At 61.3% G+C, this 20,927-nt stretch overlaps 2 protein-coding genes across 5 annotated transcripts; one reads left to right on the top strand and one right to left on the bottom strand.

The window, feature by feature from the left end:
• The first annotated feature begins 235 nt into the window (after positions 1-235).
• Positions 236-3,991, top strand: FGF22 (fibroblast growth factor 22). 3 transcript variants are annotated; one of them, XR_010024684.1, is made up of 4 exons: positions 236-449; positions 2,694-2,797; positions 2,913-3,312; positions 3,596-3,646. XR_010024684.1 is itself a non-coding variant. In XM_063112661.1 (4 exons), exons 1-4 carry the CDS (start codon positions 236-238, stop codon positions 3,634-3,636), a joined length of 609 nt encoding a protein of 202 aa, XP_062968731.1. In that variant the 3' UTR covers positions 3,637-3,991. The 3 variants fall into 3 exon arrangements, 2 of the variants coding, with proteins under 2 accessions (XP_062968731.1, XP_062968732.1); XM_063112661.1 differs by having other exon boundaries at positions 2,913-3,162; positions 3,596-3,991; XM_063112662.1 differs by lacking the exon at positions 3,596-3,646 and having other exon boundaries at positions 2,890-3,183.
• Positions 3,992-6,946: 2,955 nt separating this feature from the next.
• RNF126 (ring finger protein 126) lies at positions 6,947-19,888 on the bottom strand. Of its 2 annotated transcripts, none has more exons than XM_063111305.1 (9): positions 19,738-19,888; positions 11,969-12,027; positions 11,368-11,431; positions 10,450-10,694; positions 9,112-9,180; positions 8,973-9,042; positions 8,277-8,370; positions 7,920-8,035; positions 6,947-7,819 (listed from the first exon to the last, which is right to left on the bottom strand). In XM_063111305.1, the coding sequence occupies exons 1-9, from the start codon at positions 19,810-19,812 to the stop codon at positions 7,670-7,672; spliced, it is 942 nt and encodes a 313-aa protein (XP_062967375.1). In that variant the 5' UTR covers positions 19,813-19,888; the 3' UTR covers positions 6,947-7,669. The 2 variants fall into 2 exon arrangements, with proteins under 2 accessions (XP_062967375.1, XP_062967376.1); XM_063111306.1 differs by having other exon boundaries at positions 10,531-10,694.
• Positions 19,889-20,927: the final 1,039 nt, after the last annotated feature.

The raw sequence follows: 20,927 nt of genomic DNA, 5'->3' as shown, positions 1-20,927 counted from the left end.
TGCCACCCCGGCCCCGCCCCCGAGGCGCCCATTGGCCAGTCCCGGACGCTCCATTGGTCGGCTCCCTGGCCTCGGCCCCGCCTCTCACGACGGCCCGCCCCCTGAGGCGAAGCCCCGCCCCCCGGCCCTCCCTAGTGGTCGCCGCGGGAGGCCCCGCCCCCGGCCCCGCCCCGGCCGCGCATGGCCGAGCCGCGGACTCGCGGGGCCGGAGCGGGCGCGGGGCCGGAGCGGGGCGATGCGCCGCCGCCTGTGGCTGGGCCTGGCCTGGCTGCTGCTGGCGCGGGCGCCTGGTGCGGTGGGGACCCCCGGCGCGCCGCGAAGACCGCGCAGCTACCCGCACCTGGAGGGCGACGTGCGCTGGCGGCGCCTCTTCTCCTCCACGCACTTCTTCCTGCGCGTGGACCCCGACGGCCGCGTGCAGGGCACCCGCTGGCGCCACGGCCAGGACAGTGAGTGCGCCGGGGCTGCCCGGGGCGGCGGCGGGCGGGGACCCGGGGCTCCCTGGCTGCGTGGCGTCGGCCGCGCCATTCCCAGTCTGGGGCCTCGGTTTCCTCAGCTGTGAAATGGGCGCAGTACGCCTGGCGGGAAGGCTGGACAGCTAAGGCGAAGGACGCAGGGGAAGCTTCTGGCTCCTGGCTCAGCCCAGACAAGCGTCTGTGTGGAATAGTCCTGAGCGTGGGGTCACTCGACCTGTTTACAAATGGGAAACGGAGGCTCCAGGAAGGCCCCTTTGGGCCCAGTTACATAATGAGGTGGGGGCAGAGGTGGGCTCTGAACTCTGGACTCCCGGCACTACAAAACCAAAGTCAAGACCTGCCTGAGTTGGGACCCCTCTCTTTCTTCCAGGACACCCCATTTGGCAGATCAGGAAACTGAGGCACAGAAGGGGAAATGGCCTGCCCAGGGTCACACCCAGAGGGGTGGTGGGGCTGGGGCTCCATAGTGCCCAGAGACTGTCCCTGCTGCTCATCAGTGTCCCCAGGGCCCCACCCAGCAAACAGGAGGCACTCCATAAGTGCTTGTGGAATCTGTGTGGCAAGAGCAGAGGCCAGGGTAAAGAGGAGATAAGGGGCGGGCTAACTGGGAGACTAGGGGAGCCAGAGCCCGCAGGGACCTGTCTCCACTTCCCCACAGGTCCAAGGTTTGGTCAGGGGAGTGGGGAGGGGGCCCAGCTAATCGCTGGCCGCCGCCTGAATCACCACCATTAGGGCAGATAATCACCCCCTGCCCTTCCCAGCTACTTTCATCTGGGGCTCCCAAGGCCCTCATTAGGCTGCATGCGACGAGGGCAGTGACAAGGACTGGCTGGGCCGGTCCATCCGTGGTGGGCACTGCCAGGCGGGGTGGCCTTGGGCCACAGGAGAGGCCTGACTCCACTGGGTGACCTGAGACAGTCGCCATCTCTCTCTGAGCCTCAGTTTCCCTCACTGGACAGCTATGCGGGTGATGGGTGATGAATGGCTCTGTGTGGGCGGGGCTTGGGGCGCTTCTCTCTTCATTAATTCGGTGGTTATTAATTGGGCACCTTTGTGTGCTGTGCTGGGTATCAGGCAGACAGCGGTGACCGAGTCGGCTCACCCTCATGGGACTCCCAGGTCAGAGGGAGACGTAGTTAAACAAGAGAACAAGGAATGTGGTAATTTCCAAGTGGGCCATGCAGGGTTCAAAGAACATGAGGAGGTGGGCATGGGAGGCCAGCTGGGCTGCCTCTGGGAGGGTCTGGCGGCCTCTCCGAGGAGGTGGTGCTGGAGCTGACCCTGCGCAGGAAGAGCTGTGTACCTGGCAGGGGAAATGGCAGGTGCAAAGGCCCCGGGGTGAGATTGAGCATCGAGGATGAGACTGAGGGTGGGCAGGCAGGTGCAGGGGGTGAGTGGCTGGCCTCATGGGGCTGATGGCCTCTAGGTCCAGACAGGAGACTGAGGCCCAGAGTGGGGCAGGGTTCACCCAGGGTCACCCATCAGGGGACAGGGCCTGAAGCTGGCTCTGCCACTCCCAGGCCTCAGTTTACCCCTGAAGTGGGCACAACCCCCTGGGGCTGCTGTGTGGGCTTGGTGGGGTGCAGAGGGCGCAGGATGCTTGGCATACAGCCAGCTCAGGCATGTTAGCGCTGATCGTCGACCCCAGGGCGCTGTTCTGTAAACACCTGCCAGCGGGGGCGCGCCTGGGGGCTCTGCGGTCCGTGCTGGTTGTTCCTTCTACTTACTGGTCTCAGCAGCTCGCCCAGGAGGCCACCGCCTCCTTCCGAGGCCTCCTCCTGGCCTAGACCTTCAGCTTAGTTTTCTTGCCGTGGGTGGTGTCCACTTGTTCCGGGCCCCTGGGATCCCCCTGTTCCCCAGTTTGGATGCTGCATGGGGGCTGACCATGCTGAGATGAGGCTGACCGAGCAGAGCCCTCCCTGCCCCTCTCCTTGCTGTGGCTCCCCAGTGCCCTCCAGAGAAACTACTCCCAGCTTCCGGCGATCCGTGCCTCTCCCTCCGCCTCCTGCCGTCCTGTGTGCCCTCTCCAAGGCTCACGGTCACGGTGCTGGCCATTCCCTCCTCTTTCCTCCTGCCTGTGGGCTGTCACCTTCCGTGTCTTCGGGGGAGCTCCTCAGTGTTTATCCTGGTGCCCAAGGGTCCCGCACCCTGCATGGGGAGGGAGAGGAAAGTGAGCCCGCGGGGTCAGGTTGGGCTCTGACCCGCCCCTCCCTGCAGGTGTCGTGGAGATCCGCTCTGTCCACGTGGGTGTCGTGGTCATCAGGGCCGTGTACTCAGGCTTCTATGTGGCCATGAGCCGCTGGGGCCGCCTCTATGGGTCGGTGAGTGCCATGCGCTTGGTGGGTGGCGGGTGGCGGGTGGCAGGCGGCGGGGAGGCAAGGGTGCCCGCGGGCCTCACGCGCCCGCCCCGCAGCGGGTCTACACTGTCGACTGCAGGTTCCGGGAGCGCATCGAGGAGAATGGCTACAACACCTATGCCTCGCTCCGCTGGCGCCACCGTGGCCGGCCCATGTTCCTGGCGCTGGACGGGCAGGGGGCACCCCGGCGAGGCGGTCGAACGCGGCGCCACCACCTGTCAACCCACTTCCTGCCGGTGCTGGTCTCCTGAGGCCCCGCCGGGCTGCGAGGGCCCTGCTGCCAGAGGAACAGGCTGGACAGAGATTCCCGAAGATGCCTGAGCAGGGTGGTGAGGAGGCCGGACGGGGCCCAGGCCCTGGCCACACATGATCTCACCGTTCACTTCACAAGCACTTGTTGAGTGCCTGCTGGATGCTGGGGACACCCGGGGTTCCCCCCAGATGAGGCCCCGCACTGAGGGAGCCCCCAGCCTGAGGGGGTAGGTGGACACTGAGCAGGTGTCCCAGTGTCCTCATGAGCTGGGGGCGGAGGACACACAGGCATGTCCTGGGTTGAGGGTCATGGTTGTGCAGTGTCAGGAGGTCTGGGGGAACATTCCAGGTGGGGGCACAGCAGAGGCGAAGACTCAGAGGAGGGAGGAGTCGTGAGTTGTTGGGGCAGCGGGTCGGGGAGGGGAGGGCCCAGGAGGAGGGGCTCGGGCAAGGGTGGAGCAGGCACAGCCGGGGATGGCAGAGATGGTGACTCAGATGTGCCACCCCCAGGTGGCCGGCAGAATAATGGCCCCGAAGATGTCCTGTCCTGACCCTGGGTCCTGGGGATACATCGACTCCAGTGGCAAAGGGGCTCACTCTGCAGATGGGATGGAGTTGAGGACCTCGAGATGGGAGGTCATCCTGGGTTACCTGGGGGCCCAGTGTCCTCACATGGTCCAAGAGGGGGCAGAAGGGCCAGAGGCAGAGACTGGAAGACGCTGCGCTGCTGGCTTTGCAGACGGAGGTAGGGGCCACACGCCGAGGGCTGCGGGTGCCTCTAGAAGCTGGGAAGGGAGGACACGGGTCCTCCCCTGGAGCCTCCAGAGGAGCCATCCCTGCCCACGCCTTGACTTTGGACTTCTACTCCCCAGAACTGTGAGGGGATAAATGTTTTGTTTTAAGCCATCAAGTTTGTGGTCATTTGTTACAGCAGCTGCTGGAAACACACACAATGTCTGAAATTGTTTCAATGATAAAATAATTTTCCAAGCGCCTCAGTTCCTGTGGGAAGGGGCAGAGGGTGGGGGTGGGAGCAGGTGCCACATGCAGGGCAGGCCAAGGGGGCTTCAAGGCAGTGTCCTCCAGGGACGTGGGAGGCCCTCTGAGCAGCCTCGGGGGTTGAACTCGAGCTAGAAGGAAAGCTAAGCCCAGGGTCAACACCTGCTCTGCGGCCTTGGGCCAGGCAGCTACTGCTCTGGGCCTCAGTTTCCCCTTGTATAAAGTGGGATGCCAGGGGCCGGCCCGTGGCTCACTCGGGAGAGTGCGGTGCTGATAACACCAAGGCCCCGGGTTCGGATCCCATATACGGATGGCCGGTTCGCTCACTGGCTGAGCGTGGTGCTCACAACACCAAGTCAAGGGTTAAGATCCCCTTACCGGTCATCTTTAAAAAAAAAAATAAAGTGGGATGCCATTTGCCCCATGGGGTTTGTGGAGAACCAACACAGGTGCAACATTCCTCTTGGTGGAGGTGATGGTCCCTGCCTCTTCTTCCAGTCACCAGCTTCCACTTAAAATACAGAAAACAAAGCCAGGCCCAGGCACCTGCTGGGAGGAAATGGGGGGTGGTAGGTGGCCAGTGACCAGGGAAGAGGCTTCCAAGCAGGGAGGGCCACACCAGGCCTGCCTGTCCGGACCAGGGCCCTTTAGAACCCACCTGCTCACCCTGCAGAGACTAGACAGACACTCACTGCCAGCCAAGGCCAGCAGCTATCACTCAGGGAATGCTGGGCAGCATCTGGGGACATCTGTGGTTGGTCACGACTGGGCGAGCTCCTGGCTTGGAGTGGGTGGAGGCAGGGACGCTGCTCAGCACCTGCAGTGCCCAGGATGCCCCACCGCAGAGGATGACCCAGCCCCCGTGTCCACAGTGCCGAGGGGGACCCTGTGTGAGTGAACTTGCCACACTCTGCCCTGCATCCAGCCATGGGGAAGGGGCCGCCTTGCCAACCGAATTCTGCTGTTCAGGGCCACACACCGCTAAGCCAGTGCCATTTCGAAAGCACAGCTGTCAAAATGACTAAAATAAAACTACTGAAAACAAGCGCTGGCAAGGATGCAGGGAAAACGCACCCCTTGTACGTCGCAGTTGGAAGCACAATCAGTTTGGACGTTTCTCCTGAAACTGAACACACAGCCACCATTCGACCCCACAACGCACTTCGGGTCATCTACATCCCAGAGAACTGTTCACACAGAACCTGTACACAGGTGTTCACAGCAGCTGTTTTCGAAGTGCCTAAAAACTGGGCACCACCTGGTGTCCCCGCACAGGTGGAGGTTAAACCCAGGGCGCACGTCACACCGTGGACACCCCCAGCTGTGAGAAGGAACGGACCACGGAAGCACGAGAACACGGAGGACTCCTAAGAGGCCGCAAACTGTGCTTCCATTTATGTAACACCCTGAAATGACGAATTGTAGATACGGGGGAGTGAGGGGGTCCCCGTGGGGACGTAAGTGTCCACCTTCTGTTCCGCAGCCGTTTCCCTAGGGTGTGGGGTGAGGTGCCGGGCTCTGCGTTGACACTGGCTGTGGATCCACCATCATCCCGGGATAAACATTTCATGTCTACAAGAGCAGCGGCGACCCCTCCCTGTGTCCTCACAGCCCCCTCACGGCACGCTTGTGGCATGGGGGTCCTGGTGGATTTTTGCAGCGTCCCTAGTCCTGATAGCCACAGCCCCACTCGAGCCTCCCTCCTGGCCCTGTCCGTCCAGGCCGTGGTCGGCTCCAACCTCCCACTCAGGAGCTTTGGCTGCCCAAGAGGGCACCCAACGTGTGTGTTCTCCCTGAAAACCGCGGCACCCAACGTGTGTTCTCCACTGGGAGGAGTGGGCTTGGCCGTGGGACTCTGCTCCGTGGCAGGGCAGCGGGCAGCAGACCGTCTGTGTGTTTCCACCAGCTGCTGGAATCAACCGCTTCAAACTTGGCGGCTCAGAACAACACACGTTACGACTCCTCTCACTGTTCTGCAGGTTGGAAGTCCTAAAATCAAGGATGGTCCACGATGAGCTCCTGTCTCAACGTCTAATTCCATCCCATCTGCAGAGTGCCGTGTCTGTTATTGCGGGAGGCGCTGTGGTCCCAGCCCTGGGGCACCTGGCTGCACTCAAAGTCACACACACTTCTCTCTCCCCAGCTCCACAACCCTGTCAGGGCATCTCTCAGGGTGTCGTTTCAGTAGCACACATTGCAGGACACAGGGCAGAAGACAGCCTGGTGCAGAGCGGATATGGAACCGTTGCAGAGCAGAGAGGCTGGGGATGGGCAGGTGCCTTCCTGCGCTCTGGAGTGTCCACAGAAGGCAGATGTGGGCGTCCCTGTGGAGGGGTTTCCTCTCTGTCACTTATCTGTACCCTCCAATGCTGGGCAATGGACTATTGGAATCTTCATCCACGGAGCAGATGGGAGGTCCCAAGCCAGCCCAGCTTCATGCAGAGCTCAGGCTCTGCAGATCCAGCTGGTGACCCTATGTGTGGTTCTGACATGAGACTGGATGCGGAAGGCGCTTTAGAGGGCAGAGGCTCTCCCTGCAGACCCCGGCTAGAGCACAGTCCCGCCTGACAGGTTAATGCAGACTTGTGTTCCCACTGTTTGAAAATGCAATCTAGTGGTGCTTGGCCATGCTCTTGAATGTCTCCAGATCAGACGTCTAGGGTTTAAGTTTGCGATCCCAGGTCCGATAGCACCTGGGCTTCCCAGCTGAGTGGCTAGCGGGATACCCGCTCACTGCTGGACCCTGCAGGAGGTACAAACCCCCCCTGGGGACAGGCTGGGCTGCCCAGACCCCCAGCAAGTCACAAAGCCCAGCCCCTCTCTGGACACACTGGCGCAGAAGGAAAATGCCAAGCCACCTAATCCTCTTTTTAAGTAGATGTATTTTAAATAGCTCTCCACATACACATTTTCCCTTTAAAAAGCATCTGTTGCGGCAGTTTTGTTCTTGGCTGTTGCTGGTCTTCCTCGTGGCCCCAAGCCCAGTGCCTGCTGCACAGTCCTGAGCCCCCAAGCTCTGGGTCACGGAGGCAGCCATGGGGGCAGGACGGGGGGGGGGGGGTAAGCGGCCTGTGCTGGGGGCACTGGCAACCCTGGCAGAGTAGCTCTGCCCTGTCCTTCCACAGATCATGCATGGCCGCGTGTGAGCTCAAACGTCCATTTATTTCAAGGCAGTAATAATTTAAAATTATAAAAACCTTTCCGCCAGTGAACATTTAGGGGGTGAAGTTAGACACGAGGGAACGGGAAGGTTGGGGACACCCCCTGAGGGGGCCCTGTGGCCTGCACCCTCTGTGCCAGGAGAACCGGGGCACGGGACATCCCTTCCCCTGGGAGGGCCAAGCAGCCGGAGCTAGGCGGCCAAGCTCTGGTCCCACCCTGGAGGAGGCAGGTCCTCCGAGCTTTGCCTGACAGCCTGGGGCCCACCGGGCACTGACCGACCAGATGTGGGTGTGGCCCAGGCACCTCAGTCCGCGGGTGCCGTGGTAGTGGTGGAGCCAGGGGTGGGTGGGAAAGGACCAGAACTTTCCCAGCGACTGCAGGGCACTGTGGGTGGGGTGGGGTGCGGTGCCAGCTCTGCAGGGCTCAGGAGTTGCTTGTGGCGTTTTCGTTGCTGGGCGAGCTGGAGGACGAGGATGAGGACGAGGACGAGAAGCTGACCCCAGTCAGGCCCGGGGGGTTTGTGGCCGTGTTCTGTCCTGTGAGGCTTTTTCTGCAGACGGGGCAGCTGTCGTGCTTCGTGGGACAGAGGCGAGGGCAGGAGAAGGGAAGTGGGTTAGAGACTGCTGGGCCGGGGGGCCGGGGCCAGGTGCAGCGGGCGGGCGGGGCAGCTCACCTGCTCCAGCCAGGGCACGATGCAGCCGTTGTGGAACAGGTGGTTGCAGGGCAGCTGCCGCACGCTCTCGCCCAGTGCGTAGTCGTCCTTGCACACGGGGCACTCGAGCCCAGAGCCTGTGGGGAGCAGTGTGAGGCTGGGGCACAAGCATGGTGCCTGCTACCCACCCCCACCATGGTCTCCAGGAGCTGCAACCCCACCAGGCCCCAAGGCTCGAGAGGAATCACGCTGGCAGCACCACTGGATAGAGAGCAGGAGATGGGGGGGGGGCCCATGGCTGCTAGAGGCGGGCACATAGAGAGCTCCCATGGGTTATGCAAGGGCAGGCTGCACATCCTTCAGTGCCTGGACTCGTACCTACATGCTCCTCGGTGACGGGGACAGTAGGGAGGGCCTGGATCTTCTCCTTGTCTGCGGGCGGGGGGCCTGTGTTTTCAAACTGGTTGAGGAGCTGAAAGACAAGAGGCCAGAGTGCCGGGAGCTCCTCGGGGCCGGGGCTCTGAAAGGCAGGGCTGCCTGACCTGCAAAAGCACCAAGGCCAGGACCCCTTGGAGTGTGCCCCCCAGCGGGGTCAGAGGTCGCTGTCACACCCCTGAGGCCCTGCCTGCCCTCACCCCAGCTGGGTCACCATCCCAGCCAGGGTGGGGGGCTGCCCCTGCTGCCAACTCCTCCCATCCCCATTGAAGACAGCCTTGTGAGGGTCCTGCTCTTGTGGGGTTGTGCCCCACTCCCACTGTTCTGCAGAGGGAGGGACCCAGCCGGCCAGGGCTGGGGGCAAGAGGTCCTGCTGGATGACAGGATGACTTGCGGCAGAGTACAGTTGGCAAGCATGGGCTCCGGGGCAGGGGGACAGCAGGCCTGGGGAGCACAGCCACCAGGGTGGTGTGGCCGAGCAAGTCTCCTGCATGTCCTCAGGACTACAGTGCAGGTGCATTAGAAGGCAACACCCAAGGTCATCGAGACTCAGAATAGGCAGAAGGGAAGATGGAAACACCCTGGTGCCAGCAGCTTCCCCAGGCCCTCCCCCGCCCCTAGGGACCCTGACCCCTGTACCTGCGTGATGATGGCGTCCAGGCCATTGGCCCCCCAGGCGTAGTCCATCGGATTCGAGTGGAGGACACCCCTGGGGGCGGAGAGGTCAGTTTGAGGGGGTAAGAGGCAGGCAGGGAGGGGGTGCCACCCTCCTACTCACCAGGGGCCCAGGCCCAGGTTGGGGATGGTGGCAGGGGTGATGATGCCGTTGACCAGCTGCTGGATGATCCTGCAACAGAGCGAGGGGCAGCGCTAGGGCCGCAGCCCGGGGCCAGCTGCTAAACCAGCAGCTTCCAGACTTTCCTCAACACATACCACACCCCACGGTAGCAACCCAGCAGTCCTACTTGTAGGTATTTATTCAAAGGAGAGGAAATCAGTGTGGAAGAGACACTCCCATGATCACTGCGGCTCCAGGCACAGCGGCCCGAGCGTCCATGCATGGATGGCAGATAAAGAAACATGGCACAGACACCATGGCACACTGCTCGGTTGTGAAGAGGAATGGAACCTTGTCATCTGCAGAAACGTGGATGAGCCAGAGGGTATTATTACGTGAAGTGAAAGGAGCCAGGAAAAGAAAAACAAATACCACCTGATTCACTCATGTGGAATCTGAAGGGATTTTTTAAAATTACTATTTTAAATTATTTTATTTTGGGGATGGCTGGCCAGTACGGGGATCTGAACCCTTGACCTTGGTGTTACAAGGCGGCACCTAACCAGCTGAGCTAACCGGCCAGACTCTCAAGAAGCTGACCTCAAGGAAGCACCGTGGAAAGAGGCCACCAGAGGCTGGGGAGGGAGGTGGGTACAAAGTGACAGTTATCCAGGAGGAATGGGCTCTGGTGTTCCACAGCACAGTAGGGTGACTACGCGTAACAGTATCGTACATCTCAAAACAGCTCCAAGAGAGGAGTTTGAATGTTCTCGTATGTGAGGTGACAGGCTAATTACACTGATTTGCTTTTTATACGATGTATCCATCTGTCAGATATCACATCTTACCCCATAAATATGTACGGTTACTATGTGTCGTTAAAACCAAAGTTATAAAAAATTAGCAAGAAAAGTATCCACCAGCGACCTTTCACCCATGGACCAACACCCCCCGTTTTCAAATCCTTGTGGAAGCCGACTACCCGATCTGGCGGATGCTTCACACTAACACCGAACACCCTGGATGTCACTCCGCACAGGGCCCTCGAGCCTGGGGCTTGGCCCTGCTGGTTCTAATAGCCTCAAACCTGGCACGTGCCTCCAAGGTACCATGGGGGTGTCACAGCCCCCGTGGGAGGAGACTGAGGGCCTCCGGTGCATGGGTGTCCAGCCTGCCCTGCTCCTGGGAACTGCAGACCTCCTACACCAGACTGGCCAGCCCTTCAAGAGACAGCCTGGACTTAATCCGGGCTTCAGTGGGAACTTTGCCCTTCTCCAAGTGGCAGAACGTTCATCTCACCAAGCAGGGCCCTCTCTGGCCACCCCCAGGCCCCCTCACCCTTCCAGCGTGGGGACGCCTTCGTGCCGGCCGGTGGCCCGCCGTGCAGTGAGGCGGGCGCGGGGCTGCCGGGCGCCATACCGGTGCCGGGACGGGTGCTCTCTCTCCCGCCGGCTCTCGGGGTCCCTGCCGTCATCCGCCTGTGCCCCGGGAGGGAATGTGGGGATCTCGAAGCTGTCGTCAAAGATGCCGAAAGCAAACTGTCCATAGCCCTGCGGCAGTGTGAACAGGTGCTGGTCCACGTTCTGGGGAGAGGAGGGGAGGGCGTGACCACGGTGCAGGGCCCGATGGGGCAGCCCAGGGGACAGCAGCCCCGGTCCACGCAGTCCACTCAAGGGGTGCTGTGTGTGCAAAGAAAAAGGCAAAAGCAAAATCGGTGCTGACTCATGCCAGATACAGACATACAGATGGGAGATGGGTGACCGAGAGTGGGGCGGAAAGCCTCGCCTGTCTTCTTGGAATTGCCTGTGTGCTGTGTGAGCGGGTCCCCCACATCTGCCTCCATAGCATCAATTTTCTATCACTTTTCTGTGTCTTCGTAGGGTGGGGTGGGCAAGAGGACTGGAGCCGCCCAGCCCCGCTCCAGACCAGCCCCTTAGCAGGGACCCCCGTGTCCTCCATTGAGCACTGTCCCAGACACAGGGGCTCAGAGGACACCGGGCGCGGGGGGGGGGGGGGACATGAGTCCAGCGCATGTGGAGGTCACACACCAGTGGGGAGATCCCAGAGAGTACCTGGATAGTGGCATGTGCGATGCAGAGGGACGCACGTGGGACGCACGGGATGCAAGGGGGAGGTGAGGTGCTAGGGGCCCAGGAACAGGTGCGGTGTAGGCCTGGCATGGGCCAAGGGTAGGAGTTGGTGAATGCCACAAGAGTAGGGGAGGACACATCCCACGGGGACAAGGGTGCTCCTCACCTCAAACGGCTGCCGGCTCTGGTCCGTGGGGGCTGTGGAGGGGGCAGAACCGTTCTCTGTGCTCCTGGGGAGAGACAGTGGCGTCAGCTGCGCTCTGCCCTCTGCTCCTGCGCGTCAGGAAAGCCACTGCCTCAGGACGCAAACCCTGAAGTCACCACGGAAATACTACAGACCCTGGGGCCCACCACCGCGGAACTTTCCAGACTCTGGTGTTACCCCCTGCTTCTTCCCCGACAGTGAGCACGGGTGTGTCTGTACTACAGCACAGCCCACCAAGCCCATGTGTGTGGACGCTAGCCAAGCACCATGAGGCCACTATGGTCCCCGTACACAGTCTGTGTCCTGGCCTAAGGACCCTGGGGCAGAGTCCCCGCATCCCCTCTGTCCCCTCATCCCCTCTGTCCCCTCATCCCCTCTGTCCCCTCATCCCCAGGGGTGGGTGGCCGTCTGAGGTCACTAGCCCTACTCTCTGGTCCAACCCTCCCCTCAGCCTCAAATGGGATGTGCCCCCAGGGTCTGCAGCGGCTGCTTCATGGCCCAGCTGGCTGCAGCCCAGGCCCTGGCCTGCTCTCCCGCCTCTGTGACTGAGGGGCTATGTCACCTGGTCTCTTCTGGTAGCTCCTCGATGAAGCCAGACTCACATCTTGGGCAAATATAATCCTGCAGGACAGAGTAGGGGCGAGTGTCAGCGTGGTGTGGCCCCACCTGCCCTAAGCATGGGAGGACGTGAGGCCCAGGGCCTGTGACCCTGCTGGGCTCCACCATAAAACCTTCTCAAGGACAAGGGGTAAGGGGCTCCCTCCGCCTGGGGATCTTGGGCCGGCCTGCGCTAGGCCGGAGGCACATCAGGGCCTCTCTGGACCTTGCGGGGCATGGAGGATGGACCAGGAGATGGAAGGCAGGCCCCTAGCCAGGTCCTCCTGCAGGCCATCTCCCCTACCCCACCCATGTGGCATCCCACGTGCCCAGTCCCCACAGCAACAGAGAAGCCGCCGGAGCCTCAGGGCCTCCTCACATGACAAGTGGTACTCAGAGACAAAGATGGCTGTGGACCCCTGCAGTGGCATATCTGGAGCATTCCAACAGCCCCACACAGCCTGCTCCCCTGGCTGGAGGGGGACCTTATCGCACTAGACACCTCCCTTCAAGGCATGGACTCTTCCCCCAGGTCCCCTGACCAAGGATGCCAAGCTGTCCCAGAGGAGCCGAGGAGCCGCCCCGGGGAAGGCAAGCGTGTGAGACTCAAAGCGACGGCTGCAGCATGCGGAAGCCAGCCTTCTGCCACTGCTGCCAAGCAGGGCCCCATCCGTCATCAGGTTTCCTACAGCCACCTCTGGGAAAGGAGGCAAACAGGGAGATGTGACATGGGGACGCAAGGCTGGTTTCCACGTGAAGGTGACTGGGCAGACCCCAAGGGGTGGCATCGCCCTCCCTGCTGACTTCTGGGGAGGGATGGGGTCTGGAGGGGAGCTGCCCCCCACCCCCTGCACACACGGTCGCCTCCTGGCCAGGTGGGGGCTGAGGCTGGGACGAGCAGAAGGCAGGGCTGGCGCTCGTGCCACACCGAGCCCACAGATGGGAGGAGGCTGGCAAGTCTGTCAACGGACTTGTATCCAAAATATGTAAAGAACACTCACAATTCAGTACCGAAGATGCAAAACACCCTGTTTAAAAATGGGTAGAGGATCTGTACAGACAATCTTCCAAAGAAGATACAAGAATAACCAACCAGTACATGAGAAAACGCTCTGCAGCATGAGTCACCAGGGAAATGCAAATCAAAGCCACAGCAAGACATCACCCTGCACCCATGAGGACAGTGAGGCTTCCAGTGAGGCTCAAAATGTCAGCCCAGGGGTCTGACACCAAAAACACCAAAGAACAAAACAAAAAACAAACAAAACAAAGTCGGACAACAGTGCTGGCAAGGACGTGGAGAAACCAGAGCCCTCATGCAGAGCTGGTGGGATTGCAAAACGCTGCGGCCGCTGTGGGGACAGCCCAGCAGCTACTCACACAGCCAAACGTGCAGGTGCCACACGACTGCAGCCACACCCCGATGTGCACACTTCAGAGGGACACAGCCACAGGCCTTCACAGAAACGTGTGCACGCATGCTCACAGCAGCAGTATCCGTAACAATCACCAAAGGGTGGAAACAACCCCAGTGTCTGTCCACACACTGGAATGAACAGGAGCGAGGCTCTGACCCACGCTGCCATGTGGATGGACCTTGAACATGTCAGGCTCAGTGGCAGATGCCAAACACAAAAAGCCATGTAGTGTTTGATTCCATTTACATGAAATGTCCAGAACAGGCCAATCCAAAGACAGAACGTGGGCTCGTGGCTGCTGGGGGCTGGGGAAGGGGATGGGGTTTCCTTTTGGGTGACAATTAGACTGTAGTAATAGCTGCAGAAATCTGAATATATAAAGACAGGGAACTATATACCTTAAATGGGTAAATTGTACAGTACATGAAGTATATCTCAATAAAACTCTTACAAGAAATAAATAACGACCATGACAGTTGCCCTCTGCCCTCCTATGGGGCCGGGGCCAGGGCCAGCTCTGCGTCACAGTGAGTGACCACAGCAATCACTGTCAGGCGTGGGATTCCCGTGGGGGGGGGCGGGGTGTGTGTGGCTAGGACTCCAGGAATTAGATATCCCACTTAACCATGGCAAAACTTGTGACAAATCTGAATCTCTGCCTTCTGTTGACATCAGAGGTCTGCCTGGAGCTGCCCTGGGCCTGGGGTCCCCAGGAGCCCGGCCTGTCTGTGGATCGGGAGCCCAGGGCCATGCACCTGGGTCCCTGGGATGGGAGTGCTGGGGCTCAGGGTCCAGGCTCCCTCCCTGAGTCCTGGCTGACCCACCCCCCACTCTTCAGCCATCCTCTCTGAGTACTGTATGCACTGCTAGATGGGCGCACCCCACGAGGACAGGCTGGACTGGAGAAGGGCCTGTGTGAGAAACCACCTCCCTCAAGGACCTGGCTGCTTCCCCACGCCTCCCTCTCCCCCAGGCAAGCTCAGAGCCCCATGCACCTGCACACACCTGGCAGGGCACTCTCTGGCCCTGCGCGGGCTCTGGAAATCAGGCAGCCTCCTCCTGCCACCCAGTGAGGTGGGCTGCCAATCCTCACGTTCCTCACTCTGGGCCACGCAACCCGGGTCCCCATGCTGCCCTGAGCTCATCACCTGGTTTCCATCAGGCCCAGGAGCACCCCCCGAGTCCAGGGCACCCAGCCACTCCCACCCCTTCTCCGCCCCAGACCAGGCTAACCTTCCTCTGGCCACCCAGCTGTCCCCTACCCTGCCCACCCCCTGTCTCCACCTGGCCCTGCCTCACCCCCTGCAGAAGTCGAGTTCAAAGATCACTTCCAGGCTCCACACCTTGGTCTCCCACCTGTAAACGCAGCACGGCTGTAACACCCTGGGCCCTGAAATGCGGAAGACGCAGAGGGCTGTGGCTGACACCTGACTGTGGTCAGGGCTAGACCCTGTGCTGTCCCAACCCCTGGCACACGGATCCAGGGCACCCAGGATGCCAGGCAGGGCTGGAGCCTTTGCTCACAGGTTATGGGCAAGGGACCAGGCTTGGGCATCTCCAAACACTCTCCTCCCTAAGAGCACATCTGAGAAACTGTTTTGTTTTTCATTAGAGTGGCCATGGAGAGAAACACACACCCAAGCCGGGGGACCTGGGTGGAAAAAGTCTTGCTCACGACAGGCCCCACCCCTGCCTGGGGTAGCAGCTCGCACCCACTTGACACCCCTTCTCTCAAAGGTTACCCAGCCGCGTCACGTGGGGCACCATCAATGATGGCTCCCTGTCCTCGAGGACAGATGGAGGTGAGGTGACTGCGCAGCATCAGCAGCAAGGCAGGGGTCCGAGCACCCACTGAGTGCCAGACACATCTGCCCAAGTGCAGTCACTCCATCCTCAGTGACATGTGCCATCCTTCATTCACGGGGGTCCAGAGCCAGGCGTGCACGGTGAAGTAGGGGAAACTGAGGTGAGACTGGAGAGACAGCTGGCCCCAAAAGACCAGCCAGCTACATTGATGGCCTCCCCTGGGGGCTGCAGGCCCCTCGGGGAAGATTCAGGAGGGCTGAGCATCGGGCAGAGGTCTGCGCTTATCCCCTGCTGGGCCTCATACCGCCACCCTTCCTCCACAGAGGACATGTGGCCTCGTCTGCTGACCGGTGTGGAGGGCACGGGAACTCGAGCACGTGCGCCCCTCTCTCCTCAGTCTTGGTAGCTGCCACCATGTCCCATGTTCACAGGGGCCCTGTCTGTCCCCCCACACGTCCATGAGCCCCCTACACACAGTGTACTCCTGATGCTGGCTGCAGGGACAGTGAGCAAGCAAAGCCACAGGCCCAGGACCTGCCATCTGAGAACCACTGCCAACGACTGTGCTTGGGGCGCCTGGCAGGAGTGTGGCCTGTTGGTCCCAGTGGGCACTTCCACCCAGGGGCACTTAACTCCACCTCCCTCCTTTTTCCCAGGCTGCTTCTGACGCGACTGGTAGGGATCAGACCCCACATGTGCCAAGGGTGTGGCTTTGCCCGGCACCCCAAACAACATCCTCCCCACCGGGGCTCCATAGGAAGGTCCTGATGGGGACAGAATCCTGAATGGGAAGAAATCCATTCCGCAGCAGCGGCCTGGGAGGGCAATCCATGTCCCTGGCCTCCCAGGTGCCTGTTCCCAGGCTCTGTGCTTACGGCATGCTGCTGGGAGCCACTTCCAGACATGACCTCCCAGGGGCCTCAGCTTTTGCAGCTGCAAAACCACTACAGGGTGCTGGACACACACTTGTGAAGAACGGGCAGATTGTCACTGTCACAGCATCTAGTGCAACATGGGACGCAGAGCAGGCCAGTGGCCAGGGACCAACACTGCACGGCAAGAGAACCCTGCCTGAGAGGACTCTGGACTTGACTCTGCTGCAGATCAGGGGCCCGGCGGGACAGCAGTGTCAGTGACAGTTGCAGCCAGGCTCCCCAGCGGCTCTCCAGCAGCGATCTCTCCTCACCCCAACCACCCTCTGAAGCAGGGGCGCAGGTACCCGTACTGTCCCTGTCTTACCACCCACTCAGGGACACTTCTGAGAGGGAGTGCAGGCCTCACCAGTGGGGGAACATCAGGCATACATGGGACCACCGGAGATCGGGAGCCCCAGGGTGAGGACAGTGTCCGGGCTGGTGGATGGGAGCTTGCTCAGGCCAAGTGTGGAAACCTGTGCTGGTCGGTGCCAGCCTCTGGGCAGGGCGCGGCACATTCCCAGGCTGTGAGCCCATGGTCAACTCCCACAGCACGTGCAGGGCTTCGGGTCCCTAATGCCCTTGAGGTGCCAAGACAGCGCACAGACCCCAAGGGCACAGCACAAGAGGCTCTCCCTACCCACACCCACCTATCCCACTAGGCCCCACCGGACACTGAGCTAGTGAGGCTGGGGATGCCAGCACTGGGCAAGCCCCTGCCCGCAGGAAGCTCCACGTCCACGCCCCCGCAGCCAGCACGTCCTGGGAGGATGAGTCTGGGCCTGTGCACCAGTCTGTGGGCCGCCCAGCTCCGCCGGCCTGTCTGGTTCTTGAGCCCACGTCCCCACTCCAGCTGAGCCGTCCTTCCCTTGTACATCCAGACGTTCTTGTCACTGCCTTTTTTTTTTTTTTTTTTTTTTTGGCAACTGGCCAGTAATGGGATCCGAATCCTTGACCATCACCACTTTTCACAGGACAATCCCAGCCCCTGCCCCACCTGCCGAGCTTCTGACTGTGAGCACAGCTCCCTGCGGAGGGAACTGCCAGGCACTGGCCACTCTGCACACAAGAGCTCCCCCAGATCCTGACAAGCATGGAACAGGTCACCAGACCCACTTGACAGGTGAGGAGAACGAGGCTGAGAGACTGAGCACCTCACCCAAGGTCCCACATCTGAGAAGCGCTGTAGCCTTGGCCTGACCCGAGCCCAGGGTGGCACCGGAGGCCTGTGGCAGCCCACCGGCTCCGGAGAAGCTCCTGTGAGCAGGCACACAGCCCCACAGCCATCCAGGTGCCCAAGAAGGTGCCACAGGGACAGCAGTTCCTCTCACACTCAGGAGCAGACACTCCATAAACACCAGCACAGGTGTCACAGAGGCAACTGCTTTCACATCAGACTAAAACGAGGGGCAGGTTTCCCAAGAGCAGAAATTCTCCTTTTCAGGGATGCCAGCGGTGGCTGGGACTTTCCCGGGCTTGGCCACTGTCAGATCAAGAGCTAACCTCCCCTCCCCAGCACACACAGCTGTCCCAGCATGAAGAAGTTCTGATATGGTTTCCCTGTCTACTGTGGCCTCCCTGAATCCTGCTCCAAACCATGGCAGGCACTTCAGGACCACCTAAGGGCGGGGACAGGCCCTGCTCCCAGGATCTCTCCTGCTATTTGCTCTTACAGAATTTACCAAAGTTCATGATTAAATATTTGCTGGTCATTGTTCAACACCAGCTCCCTAGCCAGCCTACACACTTCGTAGGGCAAAAACCGTGACTACCTTGTCACTACCGGATTCCTATAACCAGAAAAAAAGTCCTCACCAAGCCAGTGACAGCTGGAGGTGGTCAAGGTCCTCCTCGTTCAAGGCCACAGGAAGGGAGGCCCAGAGCAGCTAGGTGTGCAGCTGGGTTGAGTCAGCCTTACAGACTGCCCAGCACTGGCCCCAGCAGAGCCACAACCTGAGGCTTTGCGAGAGCCTCCCCAGGGCCTGTCCTGGGGCTCACACTAGCCGCCAGGGGCTGTGCTGTAACTAAGCCAGGCCGGCAGGCTGTGGGGTGACCAGCCCCTTCCTCCCACAAGACAGACCAACACAGAGCTGGGGTACACAGGGAGCAGGAAGAGGCAGGAGCAAGACTTCCCAGAGTGGGGCCTGTTTCAGCACCCCAAGCCTGTGCTCTCGCACCTGAGATTTCACTTGATTTCTCCCTCCTTCTGGGGAAGGGGAAGCCCCTAGCCTCTGGAAGCCACACCACTCCTACTTTCTCTCTTCTTTTCCCCCTCCCCTCCAAGCCCTGACTCTAGTACGTGCCTTCTCTGTGGGATACCCCAACAGACTCCTTCTCCTGGTTCCCTCCAGCCCCCTTCCCTGGTCTCTCCTCCCAGGGAAACCCACAGCCTCCAACTATCTCAATGATCATGGTGTAAAAGCATCCAGGAGACAATGTACAAAGAGCGCACGGGATAAGTGCTCAATAAACCCTCACTGCCTGCAGTCCCTTCCCCTGGAGATGCTTGTTGGGGGTGGGGGTGGGGGGCCAGATGCCTCTCCGCCTGCTTCCTTCGTGCTGGCCAGACCCTGGCCAGGACCATAGCCAGCTGGGCCACTTCTCTGCTGAGCCACCACGGGATTCAGTTTTCCCATCTGTAAAGCGGGCGTGGGTTGGACTAAATCCCCACCTTCCACATCAACCTGGGGAAAGGGAACACTGGTCAAAAATGCAGATGGCAAGGCCCATTCCAGACCTACTGGCTCAGAATCCCCACGTTAAGGAGGCTAGAAAACGGTACCTTTAACAAGCAGCCACCCCACTCCAACGCCCCTACAAAGTGCCATCAGGTCAGCTTAGGCAATATCAGCCTAAATGAGGAGGAAGTAGCCCAGAATGCACAGGCACGGAGGCCTCTTAGGCGAGGGGGGAGGATGGCTTTAAACACCTTGATGCTCAGCTAAATCTCCCCCCTAGCAGCGTTCTTTCCTAGACCTCCCCTTTTCTGCGGGAAGGGGGTGGGAGGTTCCCGTCCCGGTCCGACGCAGGGGCTCCCCACGGGAAGCCAAAGAACGCAGGCTCCGGCCACAGGGGCCCGCCGTCGGGCAGCTCCTGGAGCTCGCTGGACCTCGGCTTGCCCATCCCTATATCGAGAGCAGCCCCTGCACCTGCCCCCAAGGCGGCCTTCGGGTTTGCACGAGGCGAGCACGCAGCGCCGATCACGCGCTCCGGGAACGTCCCCTGGCCTTGTTTCGGGGCCTGGCTCGCTCGCCGCCTCCCTCCTCCCGAGCCCCGGCCGAGGCCAGGTCCTCTCTCCGCAGCGCGCCCCCGAGCAACTCGCTCGGCCTCCTCGGATTCGGGGGTCTAATCAGGGGTCGCCGGGCCTCCAGCCCCGCTGCGCCACCTGGGGCAGGCCTCAGTTTCCCAACCTGGAGAACTGGGTTCACGCCCGCGCCGCTCGGGCTCCCCGCCGAGTGACCTTGGGCCGACGCCGCCCCGGGCCTCAGTTTCCCCGCAGGAGCCAACACGCACGGACCGGCGGGAGCCTGGGATCCTCTCCGAGGCCCATGGGCACAGGCCCCGCCGCTCGCCCGCCACCCCGGCCCGGGCCTCACCGGCAGGCGCGGCACGATCTCGACCGAGCAGCAGTGGCAGAAGTACCGACCGGGCTGCGGTGACGCCTCGGCCATGGCCGCCGCCGCCTCCTCCGCGCCGACCGCCCCCCGCGCGGCGCCCGCCGCCGGCCGTTTGCTGCTCCCTCGCCGGTCGACGCGCCCGCGCACGCTCACGCACGTCACGCACGGCGTAGGGCGGCGCGCGGGAGCGGCGCAGGCAACACACGCGGCGGGCGGCTGTCCAAGCGACGGTGGCTGCCGAGAGGCAAAATAGCTACGGCCGTGGAACTCGGGCTTGCGCGGGGCGGGGCCGAGGCTCCTTGGCAACCCGGATATGGCGCGGGGGCGAAGCCAGGCCATGAGGTTGCAAAGGCGACGACGAGGAAGGCTCCTTGGCAAGCAGAATATGGTGCGGGGCGGGACCAGGTCTGAGGTTGTTCCGAAACCGGGGGCGGGGCCTGCGAGGGGCGGGACCGAGTCTCCTTGGGAACCCGGATAGGGCGCGGGGGCGGAGCCAGCCCGAGGATGCGGAGAACAGGGGCGGGGCCTGTGCAGGGCGGGGCCGCCACGCCCCTCCCTTCCTCTTCTCCGAAACCTGCGGGAGCCCTCGCCCTGCTCTTCACCTTGGTTCTCTCCTCTCTCTGTGCTCCAGCTCCTCGGTCCCCACCGTTCCTGGGACTCTCCAGGCGCGCTGTCCCCGCCGGGCCTTTGCACTGGCTGTGCCCCTACTGCGTTCACCGTCCCCAGACATCCGCGTGGCTTTCTCCTGGCGTCTATCAAGTCTGCTCAAATGTCACCTTCTTGTGAGGGCTTCTGCGACGCCCTTGTCCCCAACAGCACTTATTTCCACCCAATAAACTGTCAGGTCAGCCCTGCAGCGGAAGGGGTTTTCGTATCTTGTTCCCGGCTAGACCCATAGCAGTGCCTGGAGCGTGGCAGGCGTTCCACGAACACTCGTGGAGCTAATGCAGACGGGGACCCACTCCTGGTAGAAGGAGGACCCCTCCGAGTTCACACCGCTGTCCACGCCTCAGTGTGACCCAGAGGAAAAGAGACAGTCTGAGGTCTACCAGGTGGTGGCCTTGTTTCCCTAATGCTCTGGGGTGAGGAGGGAGCAGGAAACCTAAACCCTCCACCCTCCCAAAAGTCATCTGCAGAAACCGCATCAGCACCCGGCACAGGCCAAGGTA

Source organism: Cynocephalus volans, chromosome 10, assembly GCF_027409185.1.
Source record: "Cynocephalus volans isolate mCynVol1 chromosome 10, mCynVol1.pri, whole genome shotgun sequence".
Classification (NCBI taxonomy): Eukaryota; Metazoa; Chordata; class Mammalia; order Dermoptera; family Cynocephalidae; genus Cynocephalus; species Cynocephalus volans.
This window is presented reverse-complemented; position numbering and strand designations above follow the sequence as displayed.

Excerpts from the sequence above, each read along its gene's own strand:
- FGF22 (XM_063112661.1), top strand. The coding sequence starts at position 236 with ATGCGCCGCCGCCTGTGGCTGGGCCTGGCCTGGCTGCTGCTGGCGCGG. Across the intron at positions 450-2,693 it reads CTGGCGCCACGGCCAGGACA|GTGTCGTGGAGATCCGCTCT; the intron begins GTGAGTGCGCCG and ends CCCTCCCTGCAG. Across the intron at positions 2,798-2,912 it reads GGGGCCGCCTCTATGGGTCG|GTTCCGGGAGCGCATCGAGG; the intron begins GTGAGTGCCATG and ends TGTCGACTGCAG.
- RNF126 (XM_063111305.1), bottom strand. The coding sequence starts at position 19,812 with ATGGCCGAGGCGTCACCGCAGCCCGGTCGGTACTTCTGCCACTGCTGC. Across the intron at positions 11,432-11,968 it reads GAGCTACCAGAAGAGACCAG|GAGCACAGAGAACGGTTCTG; the intron begins GTGACATAGCCC and ends GTCTCTCCCCAG. Across the intron at positions 7,820-7,919 it reads TCGTGCCCTGGCTGGAGCAG|CACGACAGCTGCCCCGTCTG; the intron begins GTGAGCTGCCCC and ends TGTCCCACGAAG.